At 37.0% G+C, this 19,691-nt stretch overlaps 1 protein-coding gene across 5 annotated transcripts in view; it reads right to left on the bottom strand.

The window, feature by feature from the left end:
• The window catches only part of ZNHIT6 (zinc finger HIT-type containing 6), a 61,399-nt gene extending 42,035 nt beyond the window's left edge, over positions 1–19,364 (bottom strand). For 3 of the 5 annotated variants that reach the window (XM_080801491.1, XM_080801490.1, XM_080801493.1), the window contains exons 1-5: positions 18,523–19,364; positions 16,898–16,963; positions 16,705–16,811; positions 16,534–16,619; positions 6,825–6,928 (exon numbers count right to left, since the gene is read on the bottom strand). In XM_080801491.1, coding sequence (XP_080657617.1) covers positions 6,825–6,928; positions 16,534–16,619; positions 16,705–16,811; positions 16,898–16,963; positions 18,523–19,184 — 1,025 coding nt within the window. In that variant the 5' untranslated portion in view covers positions 19,185–19,364. The remainder of the gene's footprint in view (positions 1–6,824; positions 6,929–16,533; positions 16,620–16,704; positions 16,812–16,897; positions 16,964–18,522) is intronic. The other 2 variants (XM_080801492.1, XM_080801494.1) reach the window with 1 other exon arrangement.
• Positions 19,365–19,691: the final 327 nt, after the last annotated feature.

The raw sequence follows: 19,691 nt of genomic DNA, 5'->3' as shown, positions 1-19,691 counted from the left end.
AGTTCTCAACAGTGGGCTTAATTCAGTAAACCACGTTATGAACAGATGTGCTGTTATCCAGGTTTTGTTGTTCCATTTATAGAGCATAAGCAGAGCAGATTTAGCATGGTAGGATTTTTGGAATGGTAAAGGAGCCTTGGCTTCAACTTAAACTCACTGGCTGCATTAGTCCCTAATAAGATAGTCAGCCTCTCCCTGAAGCTTTGAAGCCAGGCATTGACCTCCTCCCTAGCTAGGAAAAGTCTAGACAGCATTTTCTTCCAATATAAGGCTGTTTAGTCTACACTGAAAATGTGTTGTGTAGTGTAATCACCTCTAATTATATTGGCTAGATCATCTGGGTAACTTGCTGCAGCTTCTACATCAGCACTTGCTACTTTACCTTGCACTTTTATGTTACGGGGTGGGCCTCCTTCCTTAAACCTCACACACCAATCTCTGCTAGCTTCAGACTTTTCTTCTGCAGCATCCTCACCTCTCTCAGCCTTCATAGAACTGAAAAGATTCAGAACCTTGATCTGGATTAGTCTTTGGTTTACAGAAAGGTTGTCACTGGTCTATCTTCTATCCAGACCACTTAAACTTTCTTCCTATTAGCAACAGGCTGTTTTGCTTTCTTATCATTCCTGTGTTCACTGGAGTAGACTTCTAATTTCCTTTAAGAACTGTTCCTTTGCATTCAGAACTTGGCTAAGTGTTTGGTACAAAAGGCCTAGTTTTAGGCCTACCTTGGCTTTGATGTGCCTTCTTCACTAAGCTTAATCATTTCTAGCTTTTGTTTTAAAGTGAGAGACATGAGATTCTTTCTTACACTTGAACACTTAGGAAGTCACTATAGCATTATTAATTGGCCTAATTTCAATATTGTTGTACTTGGAATAAGAGGCATGAAGAGAGGGAGAAAGATGGGGAATGGCCAGTTGGTGGAACAGTCAGAATCCACACATTTATCAATTAAGTTCACTGTCTCATATGGGTGCACTTCATGGCACCCTAAAACAATTACAATAGTGACATCAAAGATCACTGATCACAGATCACCATGATAAATAATAACAAAAAAGTTTGAAACACTGCAACAATTACCAAAATGTGACAGAGACATGAAGCAAGCAAATGTTGGAAAAATGGCACCAAAAGACTTGCTTGATGGGACTGTCATAAACCTTCGACTTACAAAAAACATAGTATCTGCAAAGCACAATAAAGTGAAGTGCAACAAAAAAAGGTATGCCTGTACATGCATTTGTCAAAACTCAACAAGGGTACTCTTAAGATTTGTGTATTTCACTGCATGCAAATTTTACATCAATAGGAACAGTGAGCTTCCTATCTTTCAGTAAATGTTTAAAAACTCTGTTTTTTCTTTCATTGAACATATCATGATGTCATTTCATGACAATTCTTCCACATCTAGTTTGTCTCTGGGTACCTAGAATTCCACCTTGGGAAGATACCATCAATTTAACTCAGTCCCATAGTACTGAACACTTGAGTTGTTGCATTTTTTTACATTATTAAAAACAATGCCGGCATAGATATGTGTAATTCTGTAAAGCGTATGAATACATCTGTAGGCTAAATTATTTAAGTATGCATATATAACATTTTGAAAAATATTACTAAACTGCCTTCTAAAATAACCACTAATGTATATTCTCAACAGTGGAAGAGCAAATTGGCCTGGCTAACCCATACCTTCATTAGATATTATCAACATATACTTACAGACCATGTATTTATATGTATGTATCTTTCTATGATGTGTTATGACCATCTATTCACTGAGATTTAAGAGATTCATAGTCACACTGGTCACAAACTCCCGCCATAAAGGATGCCTGATTTACAATAAACCTCACGCTTCTAAGGTATGCATTGCACCTGCTATGTAACTATACTGATAGTTCTACAGAGGTAACCCAGGCACAATGGAGCAGAGTCACACTTCACATGTATTTATGTGTGGTAATACCCACAAAGAATTCCTCACTCTGTTCAAAAATTACCATTGGACCGTTTAATTTTAAACAAGTTCAGTTTGAGTTTTTGACTATATTGTAACTCAAGCTGCTTAAACAAGCAAATGACCAATTTAATATTGAGGGAGTTACAGCAATCATCTTCGTACACAGGACCAAAATCTCATGTGAACAATAACAGTAAAATCCCCAAATATCGGAAATTGAAAGTTTTCTCAGTAACTTTTTTGCCAGCAAAACCTGCCTGAGCCAGTTCACAATCATTATTTACCCATTATAATGTAAACATTTACAGGTTTCATTGTAGACATAGTATCCTTTGATTATGTAATGCTGCTTCAGACCTCTTAGAGGTGAACATAATATAGTAAATTTACCATATCCCCAAGGATTTCAGATAAGAGAAGCAGCCGTTGAATTGTCATTGTATATTATTTACTAAGTGCCAGGTACCACTTTAGGTATAACTTCATTTAATCCTCTCAACACAGTAAATTCAATCTAGCCCAAGGTCACCTAGTATGTACTTAACGGTAGAGGCAATATTCAAATTCAGGTTTATCTGAATCAAAGCATTAATCGCTTTTGAAAGTTGAAAAAAAGTACTGAAAATGAACCTCTTAAAAACAGAATATTGGGGCATGGGAAGTGAAAATAATCCTTTGAAAAGATTTAGTATCCCCCTCTTCCCTCCTTCCAGCAATCATCTTAAATAACGCATCATCTAATAACACAAAATCATAAGATAACACTGAAAGTCATTAAAACCTAGTCATTTTCATATGAATGGCTAAGAAAACAAAGGTATCCTAAAGAAGATACTTCTAAATTTTTAAAGATTTTATTTATTTATTTGACAGACTGAGATCATAAGTAGGCAGAGAGGCAGGCAGAGAGAGAGGAGGAAGCAGGCTCCCTGCTGAGCGGAGAGCCCGATGCGGGGCTTGATCCCAGGACCCTGGGATCAAGACCTGAGCTGAAGGCAGAGGCTTAACCCACTGAGCCACCCAGGTACCCCGATACTTCTAAATTTTTAAAATTTTGCTCCATTTTTTCCCCTACAAGTGAAGACAGGATCTTATATATTTATCTTGCTACTTATACACCACCTTTGAGCAACCGAAATTTTTTGCAATCCTAATTCTACTATACATTAAGTTCAACAAGTAGGTCTTCTGTATTAATCTAAATCACTGGTTCTCAAGGAGGGGTGATTCTGTCTCTCTCCTCTGCCCGCACTCCAGGAAACACCTGGTAATCTCTGGAGACATTTCCTGTTGCCACAAGAAAGGTGAGTGGGTACAGGGTGTGTGTGTGTGTGTGTTACCAACACCTAGTGGATAGAGGACAGGAATGCTACTAAACACCCTAAAATACACAAAACAGCCCCTCAAAACAAAGAATTCTCTGGGTCAAAAGGTCAGGAGGGCCAAGATGAGAAACCATGACCTAAATCACTGATGAAAATGCTGAACAAGAATGAACAAAATATTGGGACACACTAAGGAGATTTCCAAGCTCATTATCAATTAACTAACCAGCAATATCCTCAATATTCAGTATGGCTTTCACCCAACTGCGACCTCACCTTAATGTTTTATTCATCTAACAACTAAATAGAGACATTTTAAATTCAGTTAATAGCAAAACCATTTTCATTTAAAAATAATAATAGGCAATTTCACAACACACAAATGGAAAATTTAGTTACACAGATTTTGAATTATTTTTATTATTATTATTTTTTCACTGAACTGACCCCCAAAATGGTCCTACAAATGAAAGATCATCTTACCATAATGGATTGGATTAAGGCAAACTTTATACTCTGAAACATGTATTCAAATATTGCATATCTCAGTAGCAATTAAATAAAAAGCAAATAAAAAAATGTCATTTCAACCTTCCAAGTTAGCAACATTTTTTTAAAAGAGAAAACTCAGTGGTAGTGAGACATTTAAATGGATATTCTCATATACTACAAATGGAAATGAAAACTGGTTTAGTCCCAGTTTATTATTATAAATCACAGTTTACAGATGAGGAAACTGAGGCAAAAAGAAGTTAGGTGGTTTAGCTTAGTATCACGTAGCTAGGAGGCTGATTACAAATTTGAATATAAGTAGTCTGGGTCCAGTTTCTGCTCTTAACTATTCCATTTTACTATCTCTAGGTTGTAGAGACTTTTCACAACTATTTAAGATGCATCAAAAATGAATGTAAGACCAAATTAAAGGATAAAGAGACTAGTGAAAATATTCCCTATGTATGGAACAGAATAAGATGAGCTATAAACAGGTGCATCTTAAAAAAATATTCAAGTAAGATGAGCTATAAACAGGTACATCTTAAAAAAAATATTCAAGAGCTCACCCTTTCCAATAATCAGATGTAGTCTCTATCGTCTCTGATCCAGTAAGGCTACTTTCTAGGGACTGATTGTACAGAAAAAGCCATGTAAACACACAAAACAATTCTTCAAGGAAGAATAATTTAATGTAAAGTTTATCATGGCATTATTGCTAACAATTAGAAATTAGAAAAAAGCTAAATGTTCATGAATATGGAAATAATTAAATAAATTAAAACATAGTAGCCATTGCTGGAATACACTACTTAGAAATAAGGCAGATCTGCATTAATAAGAAAAGAGCTCCTAGCTGTAGAAAAAAGTAATTCTTTTAGTCATAAAAAATTAGCAATGTCTAATTTGAAAAGTCATGTAACTTTGTACATTCTTATGCATTTAATATCATGTTTTATTTTATTAATGGAAAAGTAGAAGAAAACACGGTTAGAAGGAAACATCAAGTGGTTATCAGTGGTCATCTCTACATAATGGAATTATAGGTGCTCTTTTTCCTTTAAACTTTTTAATGATGAGTATATATTATTTTTACAGTTGCTACATAAACTGATTCCTTCCTACATTCCAGTTAGTGGTTAGGTAAATTATTACAATAAAGGTCACAACTTGGGGCGCTTGGGTGGCTCAGTCAGTTAAGCATCTGCCTCTGGCTCAGGTCATGATCCCCCAGTCCTGGGATTGAGCCCCACATTGGGCTCCCTGCTCAGTGGGGAGTCTGCTTCTCCCTCTCCCACTGCCCCTCCCCCTGCTTGTGTACTTTCTCTCCCTCTCTATCTCAAATTCATAAAGTCTTAAAAAAAAAGTCACAACTCTATATAATAGCTATCATCATCTCCATTTTATAGATGTGAAAAAAGCAAAGAAACTGACTCCAAATCCGATTTTGAATTATGTTGCTAATCCCCTCATGTGAAAACACTAAAAAATTTTAAGAAAACCAATTCCAAATAACTATAAATTCATGAGCAAAAGGAGTCCCACTTGCTACTTCAGAGATCTGAAAATAACCAACTATAAATTTGGGTTCTAAACCCAAAAAATACACTTAATATTTATTTTTGAAAAAAACAAAAACAGAAACAAAAACTTCCCACATACATTCATGTTTCTAGAGACCCCATAATTTTACATTTGAGGGTATATGCTTTTAAGTACTAAGAACTAAGCTCTGATGACAATCTGAATGGCTTCCTTCATAACATAGGAATACATTTTGTATTTGAGAAGACATGAACCAGTTATCTTAAATTTCAAATACAGTATGTCAATTTCTAAATATGTCAGTTTGAAAATGCACACTGGAATTACCTCATATTTGATAAATGAAAAACATTACTTTATTTCTGGAAGCTACCCAGAAAAAAGGAAAACCACTTTTACAAATATTTGTCTTGAAACATATAAAATAAATGGATCTACAACTTCTAATATAACTTCTTTTGAAAAGGTGGAAAGTTTATCAGAATAATGGTAATTCTGATGGTTTTGCCTTTTCAGTTTATGAAGCAATACAACTGGGAGGGAATCTTAGTTTACCTACTACAACCCCCACATCATACAGATGAGGCCGAGAGAAAGTAATCTGTTCAAGACCTTGCAGTTACTCAGAGGCTGAAGAAGGTAGAACCCATTCAGGATCTTTTACTTCTAAGTCCAGAATGCTGACATTTCAAAGTATTACCTAGGGGTGCCTGGGTGGCTCAGTGGGTTAAACCTCTGCCTTCAGCTCATGATCTCAGGGTCTTTGGATTAAGCCCTGCCTCGGACTCTCTGCTCTGTGGGGAGCCTGCTTCCCCTTCTCTCTCTGCCTGCCTCTCTGCCTACTGGTGATCTCTCTGTCAAATAAATTAAAAAAAAAAAAATCTTTAAAAAAAAAGAAAAAAGAAAGTATTACCTAATAATTTAGCAGGCTACTTACAGTATTTTGGGATCCTGTCTCCTCTGTACTAATGGGACCTTTTAGATCCAGCACTTACAGAAAGCAGCAGGCTAATCTCTATTGTAGTTATCTGTACTCACAGATTTACTACAGAGTAAATGTTTTCCAAGTCCCTCTTTCCCAACATTGGCTTTCAAATAAATCTTACTGGAATCCCAAAGGAGTTCGATAGAAAACGATAAAAAAACCAAACTCCTCCAGTCAAAATTGTACAGGGGTCCTGCCTTATTATTTTGTCCTTGTAACCTCTAAAATACTTCCATGGTATCTTAGGTCTCAGATATATACACATACAGTTACACATATATACACACACACACCACAGGCCCAAATTTTTATTAGTCACATGACTAAAATTGGTCTAAATTTTTAAATGCTTATTTTCAATTTGTGCAATTATCTTGGCATAGACCAATAATAAAAAGCTTACAGACTACATGTTAAGTAACAATGCTCTATAGCAAACCAAACTTTAAAAGATGTTCCTGATCAAATCAGAATACTCAATATACTAAGAATGAAATTAGAAACTTACTTCTTATCAAAAAATGTTGAATTTTCTTTTCTCTTGGTGAATCCATTGGGTAGAAGCTTTAAGTTAATACCTTGTCTTCTGGCACGATTTTTCATAAAGTACATCTAATAACAAAAAAATAAATAAATGGATAAATTAATTTTAAAATGCCTTAAATCTCAGAAGTGAGTAAAACAATGTTCAAAATGTAATAGTTAAGATTTATTGGGAACGTATGTTTCACAAACTGTACTAAACAGCAATAACTCATTTAATCCTCACAATATTATCAGACAGGTACTATTACTACCCCCAATCTAGGAATGAAAGTTAATGAGATGCCAACATTATATAGCTATTCCTGAGAGACAGAGAGTCTGTATTCAAACTCAGGTATACCTAATTCTAGAGCCTGTGTTTTCAACCATACATTCTATGAGCCAGAAGAAGGATTTAATGGGATTTTTAAAAATATAGGTCACTTGGTACTACCTATACAGTTCCTTTTCTTTTACTGAAGGGTTTATACCATCCATACTTGGCTCTATACATGTCTGCTTTGATTACCAGACAGGCAGTTTACTCAGGGGAGGAACCATGGCATTGCCTAGTACAACGCCCAACTTAAAGTAGCCACCACTGTAGACTATACAAAATGGAGTATGTGAATAATCTGGCTCTGACATGTGTTACTCCACTGACTATCTGGGTTGGTTAAGCTGAACTAGTCAACTCCAGAGAGTAGTAAAGGAAGTAGTATCATCAAGACTTCTTCCTTGACACTCAAATGGCAAAGTATAAATGCAAGTTTTTGGTTAAGTGAATGGGAATCTAGAATTTGCAATGCAAAGAGACAATTAAATCATAAGCCCAGGGAAAAGAAGAGTCAGTTATCATTTGTTAAGAAAAGAAATAATTTAAGAAATTACATCCAATTTTATAACTCATGTGACTTTGGCATCAGTAGTGGCAATGATTATAAGGATCAACCCTGCCACTGAAACCATGGAAGAATTACAGACAATGGGGGAAATAAATACATGTAATAAGATACATTTAAAAATCACCTTAGGAAAAAAAAAATCACCTTAGAAGCACTGAAAAGCTGAAAAAAAAAAAAACCAGAAAAATACAAATATACAGGCCAATATTTAGTAAGAAGTGAAAACTCAGAGAGGTAAACAAAGCAATGAAGTCACCTTTTCAAAAAATTAATTATTTTTATTAACATATAATGTATTATTTGTCCCAGGGGTATAGGTTTGTGAATTATCAGGCTTATACACTTCACAGCACTCACCATTATCACATACCCTCCCCAATGTCCATAACCCAACCATCCTCTCCACACCCCCACTCCCCCCAGCAACCCTCAGTTTGTTTTGTAAGATTAAGAGTCTCTTATGGTTTGTCTCCCTCCCAATCCCATCTTGTTTCAATTTTTTCCTTCCCTACCCCCCAAGCCCCCAACACTGCCTCTCAAATTCCTCATATCAGGGAGATCATATGATAACTGTCTTTCTCTGATTGACTACTTTGCTCAGCATAATACCCTCTAGTTCCATTCATATCGTTGCAAATGGCAAGATTTCATTTCTTTTGATGGCTGCATAATATTCCAACACACACACACACACACACACACACACACCACATCTTCTTTATCCATTCATCTGTGATGAACATTTAGGTTCTTTCCACAGTTTGGCTATTGTGGACATTGCTGCTATAAACATTCCGGTGCACGTGCCCCTTTGGATCACTACATGTGTATCTTAATGGTAAATACCCAGTAGTGCAACTGCCAGGTCGTAGGGTAGCTCCATTTTCAACTTTTTGAGGAACCGTCATGCTATTTTCCAGAGTGGCTGCACCAGCTTGCATTCCCACGAACTTTGTAGGAGTGTTCCCCTTTCTCCATATCCTCTCCAACATCTTTCGTTTCCTGACTTAATTTTAGCTCTAAAGAACTTATCAAACTCAACACCCAAAGACATTCAATCAAGAAATGGGCAGAGGACATGAACAGACATTTCTGCAAAGAAGACACCCAGATGGCCAAAAGACACATGAAAAAGTGCTCCACATCACTCAGCATCAGGGAAATACAAATCTAAACCACAATGAGATACCACCTCACACCAGTCAGAATGGCAATGAAGCCACTTTTGCAAATTCTAGCAAATATAGGGTTTCCCTTTCAATAGCCTTCTCCCCAAAAAGATCAGAGTTAAGACCCTGTAATCTTCAACCCTCCTCAAATGAATCTCAGTAACAGAATATGCCTAATATTAATAAGTTAAGGGTGAACCAGAAATAAACCCTATCCCCAGAGCATGCGAGGAAACTTATATTGCAATGACTGGAATAGAGGGGAAAAAGGAAAAACAATTCATTAGAAGCTGTGGCCATGGGCCAGTTCTTGCTAACATTTGAAATGACTGGCCTGCTTATGTAGTCAAGGGAATCTTAAACTTTCAACTTGGTTTAAGACAGATGCAGATTTGCAATATTCCCAGGTACCTGGCAGAATACAAGAAGGCCTGTATTCTACTCTTCAAAAAGTTCTCACAATTTAAGGAAAAAAAGCAGTACTCAATAAATAAAAAATAAAGAAGCATAAATGAAAGGTCAGTGAGCAAGAACCAAAAGAGAAAAGAGGTAGCTGAGAATTCCCCATATATTCAGATACTAAAAGGATCATACACAGACTGTAGAATATCTCTGCAAAATTTAAAAACATTAGCAGTTTAAAATACGTGCAGTGAAGAGAAACTATAAAAATTGACTCAGCAGATTTTTCAAGGAACCAAATAAAACTAGAATGTTTCCAGAATACATTACAAAGACAAAAAAGATTTAAAAAATCAAAGACATTAAAGGGTAGGTAAGATATGGGGAGAGGACTTAAGTCACATTTAATGGTAGTTATAGAAAAGATAAGGAATAAGGCAGACGTAATCTTTTAATAGAAATGTGCTGAAAATTTCCCAGAACTGACAGAAGATATGCCACAGATTCAAGAAATCTAACAATTATCAAATTAAGATGAAAAGAAATTTGCATTTTTTTGTATTATAGCACAAATACAGAATACCAAAGATAAAAAAATGCAGCCGGATTAAAAGATTTCAAAGGCAGTTAAAAACTCTAGGTGACTGCAACAATAACAGAAGCCGTAAGACACTAGAACACTTATCCTAAACCAGAATTCCAGAGAAAAATCATTTCAAAGTGAAGAATGGCAAATAAATAGAAATTTAAAAAACAAACAAAAAACCCCAAAACCCGACAAAGGAACCCAAGAAATGGCAAAGAGCAAACCCTCTAATTTTCTTCTCTAAAGGAAATTCTAAAGGATGTACTTGAAGCAGGAAAAAAGTTGTCTCTCAGATGTAAGATCTAAGATGATGAGAGAAGGAATAAAGAGCAAAGAAAGTGGGATATATAAATTTAAGGAGCGCCTGGGTGGCCCAGTGGGTTAAGCATCTAACTCTGGCTAAGGTCATGATCTTGGGGCCCTGGGATGGAGCCCAGTGTCTGGCTCTACACTCAACAGGGATTCAGCTTCTTCCTTTCTCTCTGCTCATCCCCCTGCTTGTGCTCTCTCTCTCTCTCCCTCTCAAACAAGGTCAAAAGGAATTTAAGCTAATTGTTGGTAAAATCTGCCTGCTACTTATCTTTACAGATAAATTTTGTTGGGATGTCGCTCCACCCATTTGTTTATATACTGCTTGTGACTGCTTTCTTGATACAACAGCAGAGCTGGAGTATTTGTAACAGAAACCATATGGCCTGGAAAAAAATATTAACTATTCGACCCTTTACAGAAAAGTTTGCCAACTCCTATTATAAGGTCTTCTGCATTGGTTAGGCACAGGGTTCAGGTACTACTTAACTTTAGATACTGGCAAATTAAGCATGCACATTGTGGAGTCTAGCTTAACTAATGAAAGGATAGGAAAAGGGCCCGTAAGTTCTAAACTGATAAAGAGAAAAATTTAAATGACTGAAAACAACAACAACAACAGTCCAAAAGACAAGAAGAAAAAAAACTGGTACAAATAGCAAAAATAATGTGACACATTTAAAGCCAATTATACAGGTGATTTTATTAAAATGTAAATGAACTTAATGATTTAGTTAAAAGTTACAGACTATCACATGGAAGAAGAACTGGAAACCAACTATAACTAGAACATAAGGACACAGAAAGGCCTTAAGGAAAAAAACAGACCATACAAATACCAAGCAAAGAACTTTATAAGTATTAGTCAAGGTACACAAAAAGCTAGAGACAAAGAGGGTTACCTTATAATGCCAAAGGATAAATACACCAGGGAAAAGTACTTCCTGAGGTATGCATTTAATAATTTAGCCTTAAAACATATAAAGCAAAACAAACTGAACCACAAGGGGAAACAAATCAAACAGGTCTGTTTGAGTTTATCTACTGGGAAATGTTAACACACTTCTTTTGGAAACTCACAGACAAAACACACAAAAAATATCAGTAATTATAAACAATTTGAACAACATAATGAATAAACCTGACCTATAAGGGGTATATAGAGTACTATAATCAGCAACTGCAGAATATTCTTTCTTTCAAGCAAACAGAGAAAATTATAAAACTTGACCATAAACTGGGCCACAAACACTAATGTATTTTAAAGGAATGACCTTAAAGAGTATGTTCTCTAAAAAAAAAAGAAAAAAAAAAAAAGTGTATGTTCTCTGACCACAGTGTAAGTAAGCTAAACATAAAAAAGATACAACAAAAGTCAAGAGGACACATTAACAAAATAGAAAAAAACATGTAACAGCTCTAAGAAAAAAAGACACAAATAACCAATATCACAAATGAAATTACTACAACTCCTACAGAGCTGTAAAGAAGAGGTTTATGAAGAACTTTATGCCAATGAATGTGAATACTTAGGTCAAATGAACAAATTCTTAGAAAAATATAATAGCTAGTAACACTAAATCAAGACACAGTAAACCCACAGAATCCCACAAATAGTAAAGACTATACCTCAGTGGCCCAAACTCTAAGCCCATACTGGTTCCTTAATAATTTTACCAAACTCCCAAGGAGGAAGTAATTCCAACATTAGAGAATGCGTCTAAGAATAAAATGGGAACACTGCCAAATAATTTTATGAAATTAGAATCATTTTGATATGGAAATCTGAGAACACTAAAAAGGAAATCTCACTCATGAAGAGAAATACAAAATGAGAGCATGGATAAGGTGAACACACATATAATTCAAAGGAATTCTGCAGAGCATATGATATGATAACAGCACACCATGCAAGTTTAGCTTAAAATAGAAAACTGATTGATATTACTCATATAGGGCGCCTGGGTGGCTCAGTGGGTTAAGGCTCTGCCTTCGGCTCGGGTCGTGATCTGAGGGTCCTGGGATCGAGTCCTGCATCAGGCTCTCTGCTCAGCGGGTAGCCTGCTTCCCTCTTCCTCTCTTTGCCTGCCTCTCTGCCTACTTGTGATCTCTCTCTGTCAAATAAATAAATATTTTTTTAAAAGATTACTCATACAGATTATAGATTAAGAGAACAAAAATAAAATAATCAAATACAGAAGAAGCATTTGATAAAATATAACCATCATTCATGTTAAAATCTGATAGCAAACTAGGACTAAAACCTCCATAATCTAGACATCAAATTACACCTAGAAAAAATTTAAGAGCAAACATCATGATGTAATCTTGGAAGGTTTCCTTCTTTAATTAGGAGTTATAAAACAAAGATGTACAGAGGCGTTAAGATAGCAAGCCTGAGGGGCGCCTTGGTGGCTCAGCGGGTTAAAGCCTCTGCCTTTGGCTTAGGTCATGATCCCAGGGTCCTGGGATTGAGCCCTGCATCGGGCTCTCTGCTCGGCAGGGGGTCTGCTTCCTCCTCCTCCTCTCTCTCTCTCTCTGCCTATCTCTCTGCCTACTTGTGATCTCTGTCTGTCAAATAAATAAATAAATAATAAAAAAAAAGATAGCAGGCCTGAGACTGTTATTATTAGGTAGTTTTGCTTGCAAGGTTGTTCCCTGGCTGGTGCAAGGAAATCTGAATGATTGGTAAATGGTTCCCTACACTAACTTTTCATAAAACAGTAAGTGTGGTTCACTGTATCTGAATTGTTTATATAAACAACATGGTTTTATTTGCTTTCCTTCTGAGAGTCTGGAATGTGGCACCTGCTAGGCAGAGGGAAGGTGCTTCTGTGACCAGCCCCCAATAAAAACCTTGCACAGTGAATTTCTAATGAGCTTGCCTAGCAGACTATACTTCACAAGCTTTATCACAACTCACTGACAGAGGAATTAACTGCATACTGTGTGACTCTAACCAGAGAGGATTCTTGGAAGCTTACAACTGGATTCCTTCAGACTTCAGACTCTGTTCCTTTTTTCTCTAATTCTGCTGTATATTCTTTCACTGTGATTAAGTTTTAGCCATGAGTACAACTGTACATTGAATCATGAGAATCCATCTAGCATATCAAATCCAGGGAAGGACTTGGGACTTATAACATAAATATTTACTATCATCATTAGTATTTGACAATAAATGGGAAGTCCTAGCTATTCCAATAAGAAAAAGAACAGGACAGAAAGATAAAAACAAATTGGGACAGATTGTTTATAGAGAAAATCTCAAGGAATCTATAGAAAAGGCACAAGTATAGATTTTAATTCTATAAAATGCAAATACAATCCCATAAAATAACAACAAAAATATTCCTAAACACCAGCAAAGAGATTAAAAATAGAAAATACTACTTTAAAAAGCATGAAAAAATAAAGTGCCTAGTAACAAATCTTTTTTTAAAAATTTATCTATTAAATTTATTTATTTGAGAGAGACAGGGAAAAGAGAGCAGAGGGAGAAGGAGAAGCAGATTCCGTGCTGAGCACAGAGCCTGATGTGGGGCTAGATCCCAGGACCCCGAGATCATGACCTAAGCCAAAATCAAGAGTCAGACACTTAACCGACTGAGCCACCCAGGTGCCTCTAAAATGCCTAGGAATAAATCTAACAAAAAATGTATAAGAGCTCTACAGAGAAAAATAGAGAGATATTAAATATATTAAATAAATGCAGAGATTTCAAGATTTAATGCTGTAAATAAGTCCAATCACCCAAGTTACTCTGTAAAATAAATGCAACCCCAATTAAAATTCTCAGGTGGGGAAAGAGGAATGTAGAATCAATAGGTGATTCATCATATCTGTATAGAATTACAAAGAATTATACCCATAGCTAGAGTATAGCAATACTCCAAAAAATGAACAAAGACAGAGGAACTATTCTGTGAGATAGTGAGTTGCAGTAAAAAACTACAGTTGAGAGTGTAGTATTGGCATGGACAGACAAGTAGGCCAACAGAATAGAAAAGATAGGCCAAATACTAAAAAAAGATAGGCCAAAAGATAGGCCAAGCATATATGGATGGTGGTCCTGCAGAGCAGTAGGAAAGGATGAACTTCTCAATAAATGGTACTAAGAAACTGGATCATCCATACAGAAAATTAAATGGGATCTCCACTTCACATGATACACACAAGTGGATTTCAAGTACTTTATAGACATAAACCTGAGATGCAACACTATAAAACTTTTAGAAAATAACTATGGGAGAACAGCTTCATAACTTCAAAGTGGGAAAGAGTTTCTTTATAAACATATAAAACTACTAACTATAAAGGAAACATGATAAATTTGACTATATTAAGGTTAAAAACATCTGCTCATCAGGATATTATAGAGTGAAAAACAAGCCACAGAATGGAAGAAGGTATCTATAACACATACAACCAACTACCAACAGGCATCCAAGAAATACAAGGAATTCCTACAAACCAGTAAGAAAAAGAAAGCTGACCAATAAAAAATGAGCAAGAGACTTGACAAGGCATTCTACAAAACGAAATCCAAATGGCCAATAATATATTGAAAGATGCTCAATCTCCTTAAAAATTAGAGAACTGCAAATTAAAAACCCTGATAAAATTACAAAGCCATCAAATTGACAAAAACTTTAAAACTCTGATCAAATCAAGTATTGGAGAGGATGTGACAGCAGGTACACACAATATTGTAAGTCTAAACTGGTATAACCACTTCAGAAAATGTTTTGGTTACATCTAGTAAAATTGAAGATGTGCATACCCCACAACAGAGTAATTCCATTCCCAGGTATAAACTCTAGAAAAAAACGTGTACATACACAAATCACAATTCATAAACACAAGTGCTCATTTCAATACCTTTAGTGTTGTTGTTGTTATTACAGAATACCTGGAGTCGATGTTATAAGAGAAAATTCAGAGTCCATCAACAGAATGTATAAATTAATGATAATATAGTCTTAAACTATAAAACTATTCAGAAGACTGGATTAAGGAACAGCACAAGGCAGTGGCAGATAATTTTTGAGAAGTTGGTAATGTTCTAATTCTGCGTGGTAGTTACATGATGTTCACTTTATAATTACTCATCAAAAGTATATTTGTATTTTATGCTTTTTAAATATGTATGCAATTCTTTACGATAAAAACAAAAAATTTAAAAATGTATCTTTTAAGCAGAATTTTAATTATGCTTAATTAAACTTGAGAAAAACATGCTGATGCATGATAATTTTTCTTTTAGATATGTGAAATGTCAAGTCTGTACCAGTAACAACAATAAAATAAGGTGTTTTAAAAGTGCTAAAATGCTGCAACTCCAAAATTAAAATGGTCTTTGAAAAAGGAACATAATTCTATGGCATGCTTTAATAACACTATTAAAGAATTTCTAGAATAGCAGTTGCAAAGTATTTCAAATACATAAGCTTTAATTTGCATACTTAGCTTAAGGAATGCAAAAGGGATGAAAGAGTATGAAAATGAGGTGTATTAGAAGAGAAAGCCCTGTTAGTTCTTCCTTCAAAATCAGAATCTAAACACTTCCCAATAATTTAGCAGCATTATCCAAACCACCATCATTTTTCACCTGAACAGCAAAAGCTTTGTAACTAGACTCCCTGCTTTCATTCTTCCACTCTTGCCCACTGAAGCTCATTTTTCAGACAGCAGCAAGAGTGACCTTTCAAAAGGCAAACGTGCTCAAAAGCCTTCCATGGCTTCTATTTTCACTTAGGATATATTAGGAGCCCTCACCAGTTTTTCTAACGCCATGTTCAACCTTCTCCTCCTTACTCACCTATGTTTCAGTCACCCTGTCCCCATTTTTAATCCTCAAACACACCAAGCTCATTCCTAACTCAGTCTTACTTATGCTTTTGTCACTATCTGGAACAGTCTTCCTCCAAAGGTTCATATGGCTGCCTCTTTCTCATCATTCAGATCACTGCTTAAATGTCATCTCTCAGAAAAGCTTCTCAGAACTACAGTATTGAAAATACTCATGACCTCCTCCCAATAAACACCATTTTCATATTCTTTTATCTCCTGTGCTTTATTTTCTACATGCAATTAACTCTATCTGAAATTATATTTGTTCCTCTACTCATCTCCTGTCTCTCCCCACACAATACAAGCTCCATGAGGGTAAGAACCTTGTTTTGGTCACTGATGTAGTATCCCTAGTAACCGGAATAGCTCTGGATCACAACGCCACTTAACTACATTCATTAGGTGAAAAAAACGAAATCTAACTGATTAAAAGAATTCTAACTGGAAGAGATGAAAAGAAATACTTACATGTTTATTGCTTATTGGTCTTTTTAAGAAAGCATCTCTAGAAATGTGGTCTGCTGTTCTTGCCACATCTTCCAAAAACCGATAATCTATAAATTTTAAAATAGGAAAATAAACAAATGACATATGCCAATGGCCAGGAAACATCAATCTGCTATGCATAAGATGACTTACCACTTAGGAGATTCATTTCAGTAAACTGTTGTATGGAAACATATGCAGTCTTATCTCGAACTCCATTACAGGTCAGTTCTGCTTTGTGTTTCTTTACACAGGGCAAACTGAAGAGGAAATGAGGTGGTACTATTATACTCTGAGGTAGGAAGGGTACAAACAAAGGTAGTAAGGCAGGAAATTACACATATACCTGCAGGAATATCGCATACAACGTGGACACTTGTACTTTGCTTCTTCTGTACCACAAGTTTCACACCTACAAGACTCCACAAGAAACTTAGTAAGTTATCAAATATTAATACTACTTATTGATTTATAAATTTTTAATGCTAATTCAATAACTCATCACAATTTATAGACATGTAGTCAGTGAATGAAGTATATGCAAGTTACTCTGATAAAAGTACTTGATAGCTGTCAAACACCCTTGGAACATTCTCCTCTTAGGCAACTGTTTCCTCCAAATGACCACTACATTTACAATGTTGTTAGCACTATATAATTCAAGAAAACATGTATTTAAAAAAAAAATCTCACTTTTGACTTCTTTTTTCTACTGCGATCAGAGAATGAGATTATTCATTCATATTTTAATTTGTAATTCCTGGCAGTCTGCTAAAGATTGTGTGTGTGTGTGTGTGTGTGTGTGTGTGTGTGTGTGTCTGCGCGCACGCGCACATGCATATAGTCCAATCCACGAATTTACATATCCTTAAACGCACACATACCACAAAAAGAATAGGAGACCAAGTCAAATTTACAGAGTATCAGCTGTACCTTTTTTAAAAAGATTTTATTTATTTATTTATTTGACACAGAGAGAGAGAGAGAGAGACAGAGAGACAGTGAGAGAGGAAAACACAAGCAGGGGAGTGAGTGAGGGAGAAGTAGGCCTTCCACAGAGCAGGGAGCCACCCAGGCGCCCCTCTGCTGTATCCTTTCTCCTCATCTCCACACCCAACCTAAAATGAGTATTAAAATAATCTAGAGGGGCGCCTGGGTGGCTCAGTGTGTTAAGCCTCTGACTTCGGCTCAGGTCATGATCCCATGGTCCTGGGATCGAGCCCCGCATCGGGCTCTCTGCTCAGAGGGGAGCCTGCTTCCTCCACCCCCTGCCTGCCTCTCTGCCTACTTGTGATCTCTGTCAAATACATAAATAAAATCTTTAAAAAATAAAAATAATCTAGAAATGCAATTACCCATCATCTTTCTCCAATTACTCTTCTAGGATCTTGGGATACTGACAGCCAAACTCAGTCATTTCTATTTGGCCCACTGTGTCTAGACAGTAATAGTCCCAAGAATCTGACCCCTTTTATTTCCTATGCTGTCACATGGTCATATACTATAAGGAAATTATAAAGCAATAAATATTCATATTCATAACTATCCATTGAGAAAGTGGACAGTTGGGTGAGTTCAAGTGCTTTTTTCTTCCTAATTTTAACTTAATCCATGTTGTCATTGTTAGTTTTTCCTATATTTATCCTTTCTTAAAGAATATTGAGTCAAGACCATATTAAGTCAAACCAGAATCTGGTCCAAGGGTTTTCTGGTCCCCGGAATTTACACTTTCTTACTTGGCCATTGCCCACTGACCACTAACAGCCTGACATATTTTTACTGAATCTGCTGTCCTTTGACAAAACCCTGTCTTCCCAATCACCCCCTCCCTGCACTACCAACTCACAGGCTCCAGGGACCCATGTTTGCATTTATTTTTCATTATCCACACCTGCCTGCTAGATTTCCTTCAATCCAGACCATAGAGGACTCCACAGCTTTATTCCCCCAATGAATTTCTCTCTGTCCTACCTTGACATGGCCAGTTTCCGTTTTAAACCCACTAGGGGATTTATCTGTGGCTCTTCTTTCACCTTTGTATCATCCATCCCTTCTTCCTTTGGGAAATACTTCTCTTCTTTTACACAAACTTCATCCACCATTTCCTCCTTTTTAATGTTCTGAACAACAAACACCTCTTCTTTTATCTCCAAGTTATCTTTCTTCTCTTCCTTCACATCTAGCCAGTCCAAAACCTCCTCCTTCACCTTCACTCTCTCTTCTTTTACCTCTGCTTCATCCACTTTCTCTTCTTTTACCACAAAACTACTATCCATCTCCTGCTTCACCTCCAAAGTGCCTGGTTTCTCCTCTTTCACCTCAGGCCCATCCTCCAGCTCCTGCTTTACCCACCGGCCATCCAGCATCCCGTCTTCCATTTCCGACCAGTCCATAACTTCTTGTTTCACAACCGTTAGGTCCACACGCATCTCCTCTGGTTTTTGTCCACTTCCTTCTCTACCTTCTGTCTTCTCCATTCCTGCCAGTGCATTCCTCGCTTCTACACTGCCAGCGTCCGCCCCTGCTATGCCCCCGACTCTCTCCCTACCGGACTCGAGACTTAGCCGCGCCCCCACAGCCCCACCAGGCAGACCTCCACCCAATGTGCCTTCATTTGCAACAGCAATATCCATCAGCTCACGACCAGTGGAGTGGCCTCCGCTCGCACTCTGTCCTTCAGTGTGGCTTGTCCACGCCAAAAGGAACGAATTCTACACCGGTACACCCACAGCCTCCCACGTGGGCAGCCGAAAATCGCAAGCCGCAAACGCCGGCCTGCAGCTTTCCTCCAAATCGTCGTAAAGGACACTTCCGCCCCTCGCCACTTTACGACTGGTAGAGCCCTTTACGGCTCCGCGGCAATCCCGCCCAGAGACTCTGAGAGGACCGGCGTGAAGCCGCGCCCATTTGAGCTCACTTCCGGGGCGGGGATTCGTCAAAACCTTCCCCCCGGGGAGGCAGCTTCCGCCGGCTTTCCCGGCCCCCCACCCGTGGTCAGCCTCGCTCCTCTGTAGAATCGGGGTGTGGGACGGAGTAAAGAGAAGCAAATCTCTGACAGTTTGGGAACGGTTGAGACCCACCCCGGTCTGTGTTAACGATTAATCTTGTATGAAAATGGAAGAAACCCTTGATGCCACACT

Source organism: Martes martes, assembly GCF_963455335.1.
Source record: "Martes martes genome assembly, chromosome: 4".
NCBI classification, from domain to species: Eukaryota; Metazoa; Chordata; class Mammalia; order Carnivora; family Mustelidae; genus Martes; species Martes martes.
Note: the sequence above shows the minus strand (reverse complement) of the source record. Positions and strands in the feature narration are given on the sequence as shown.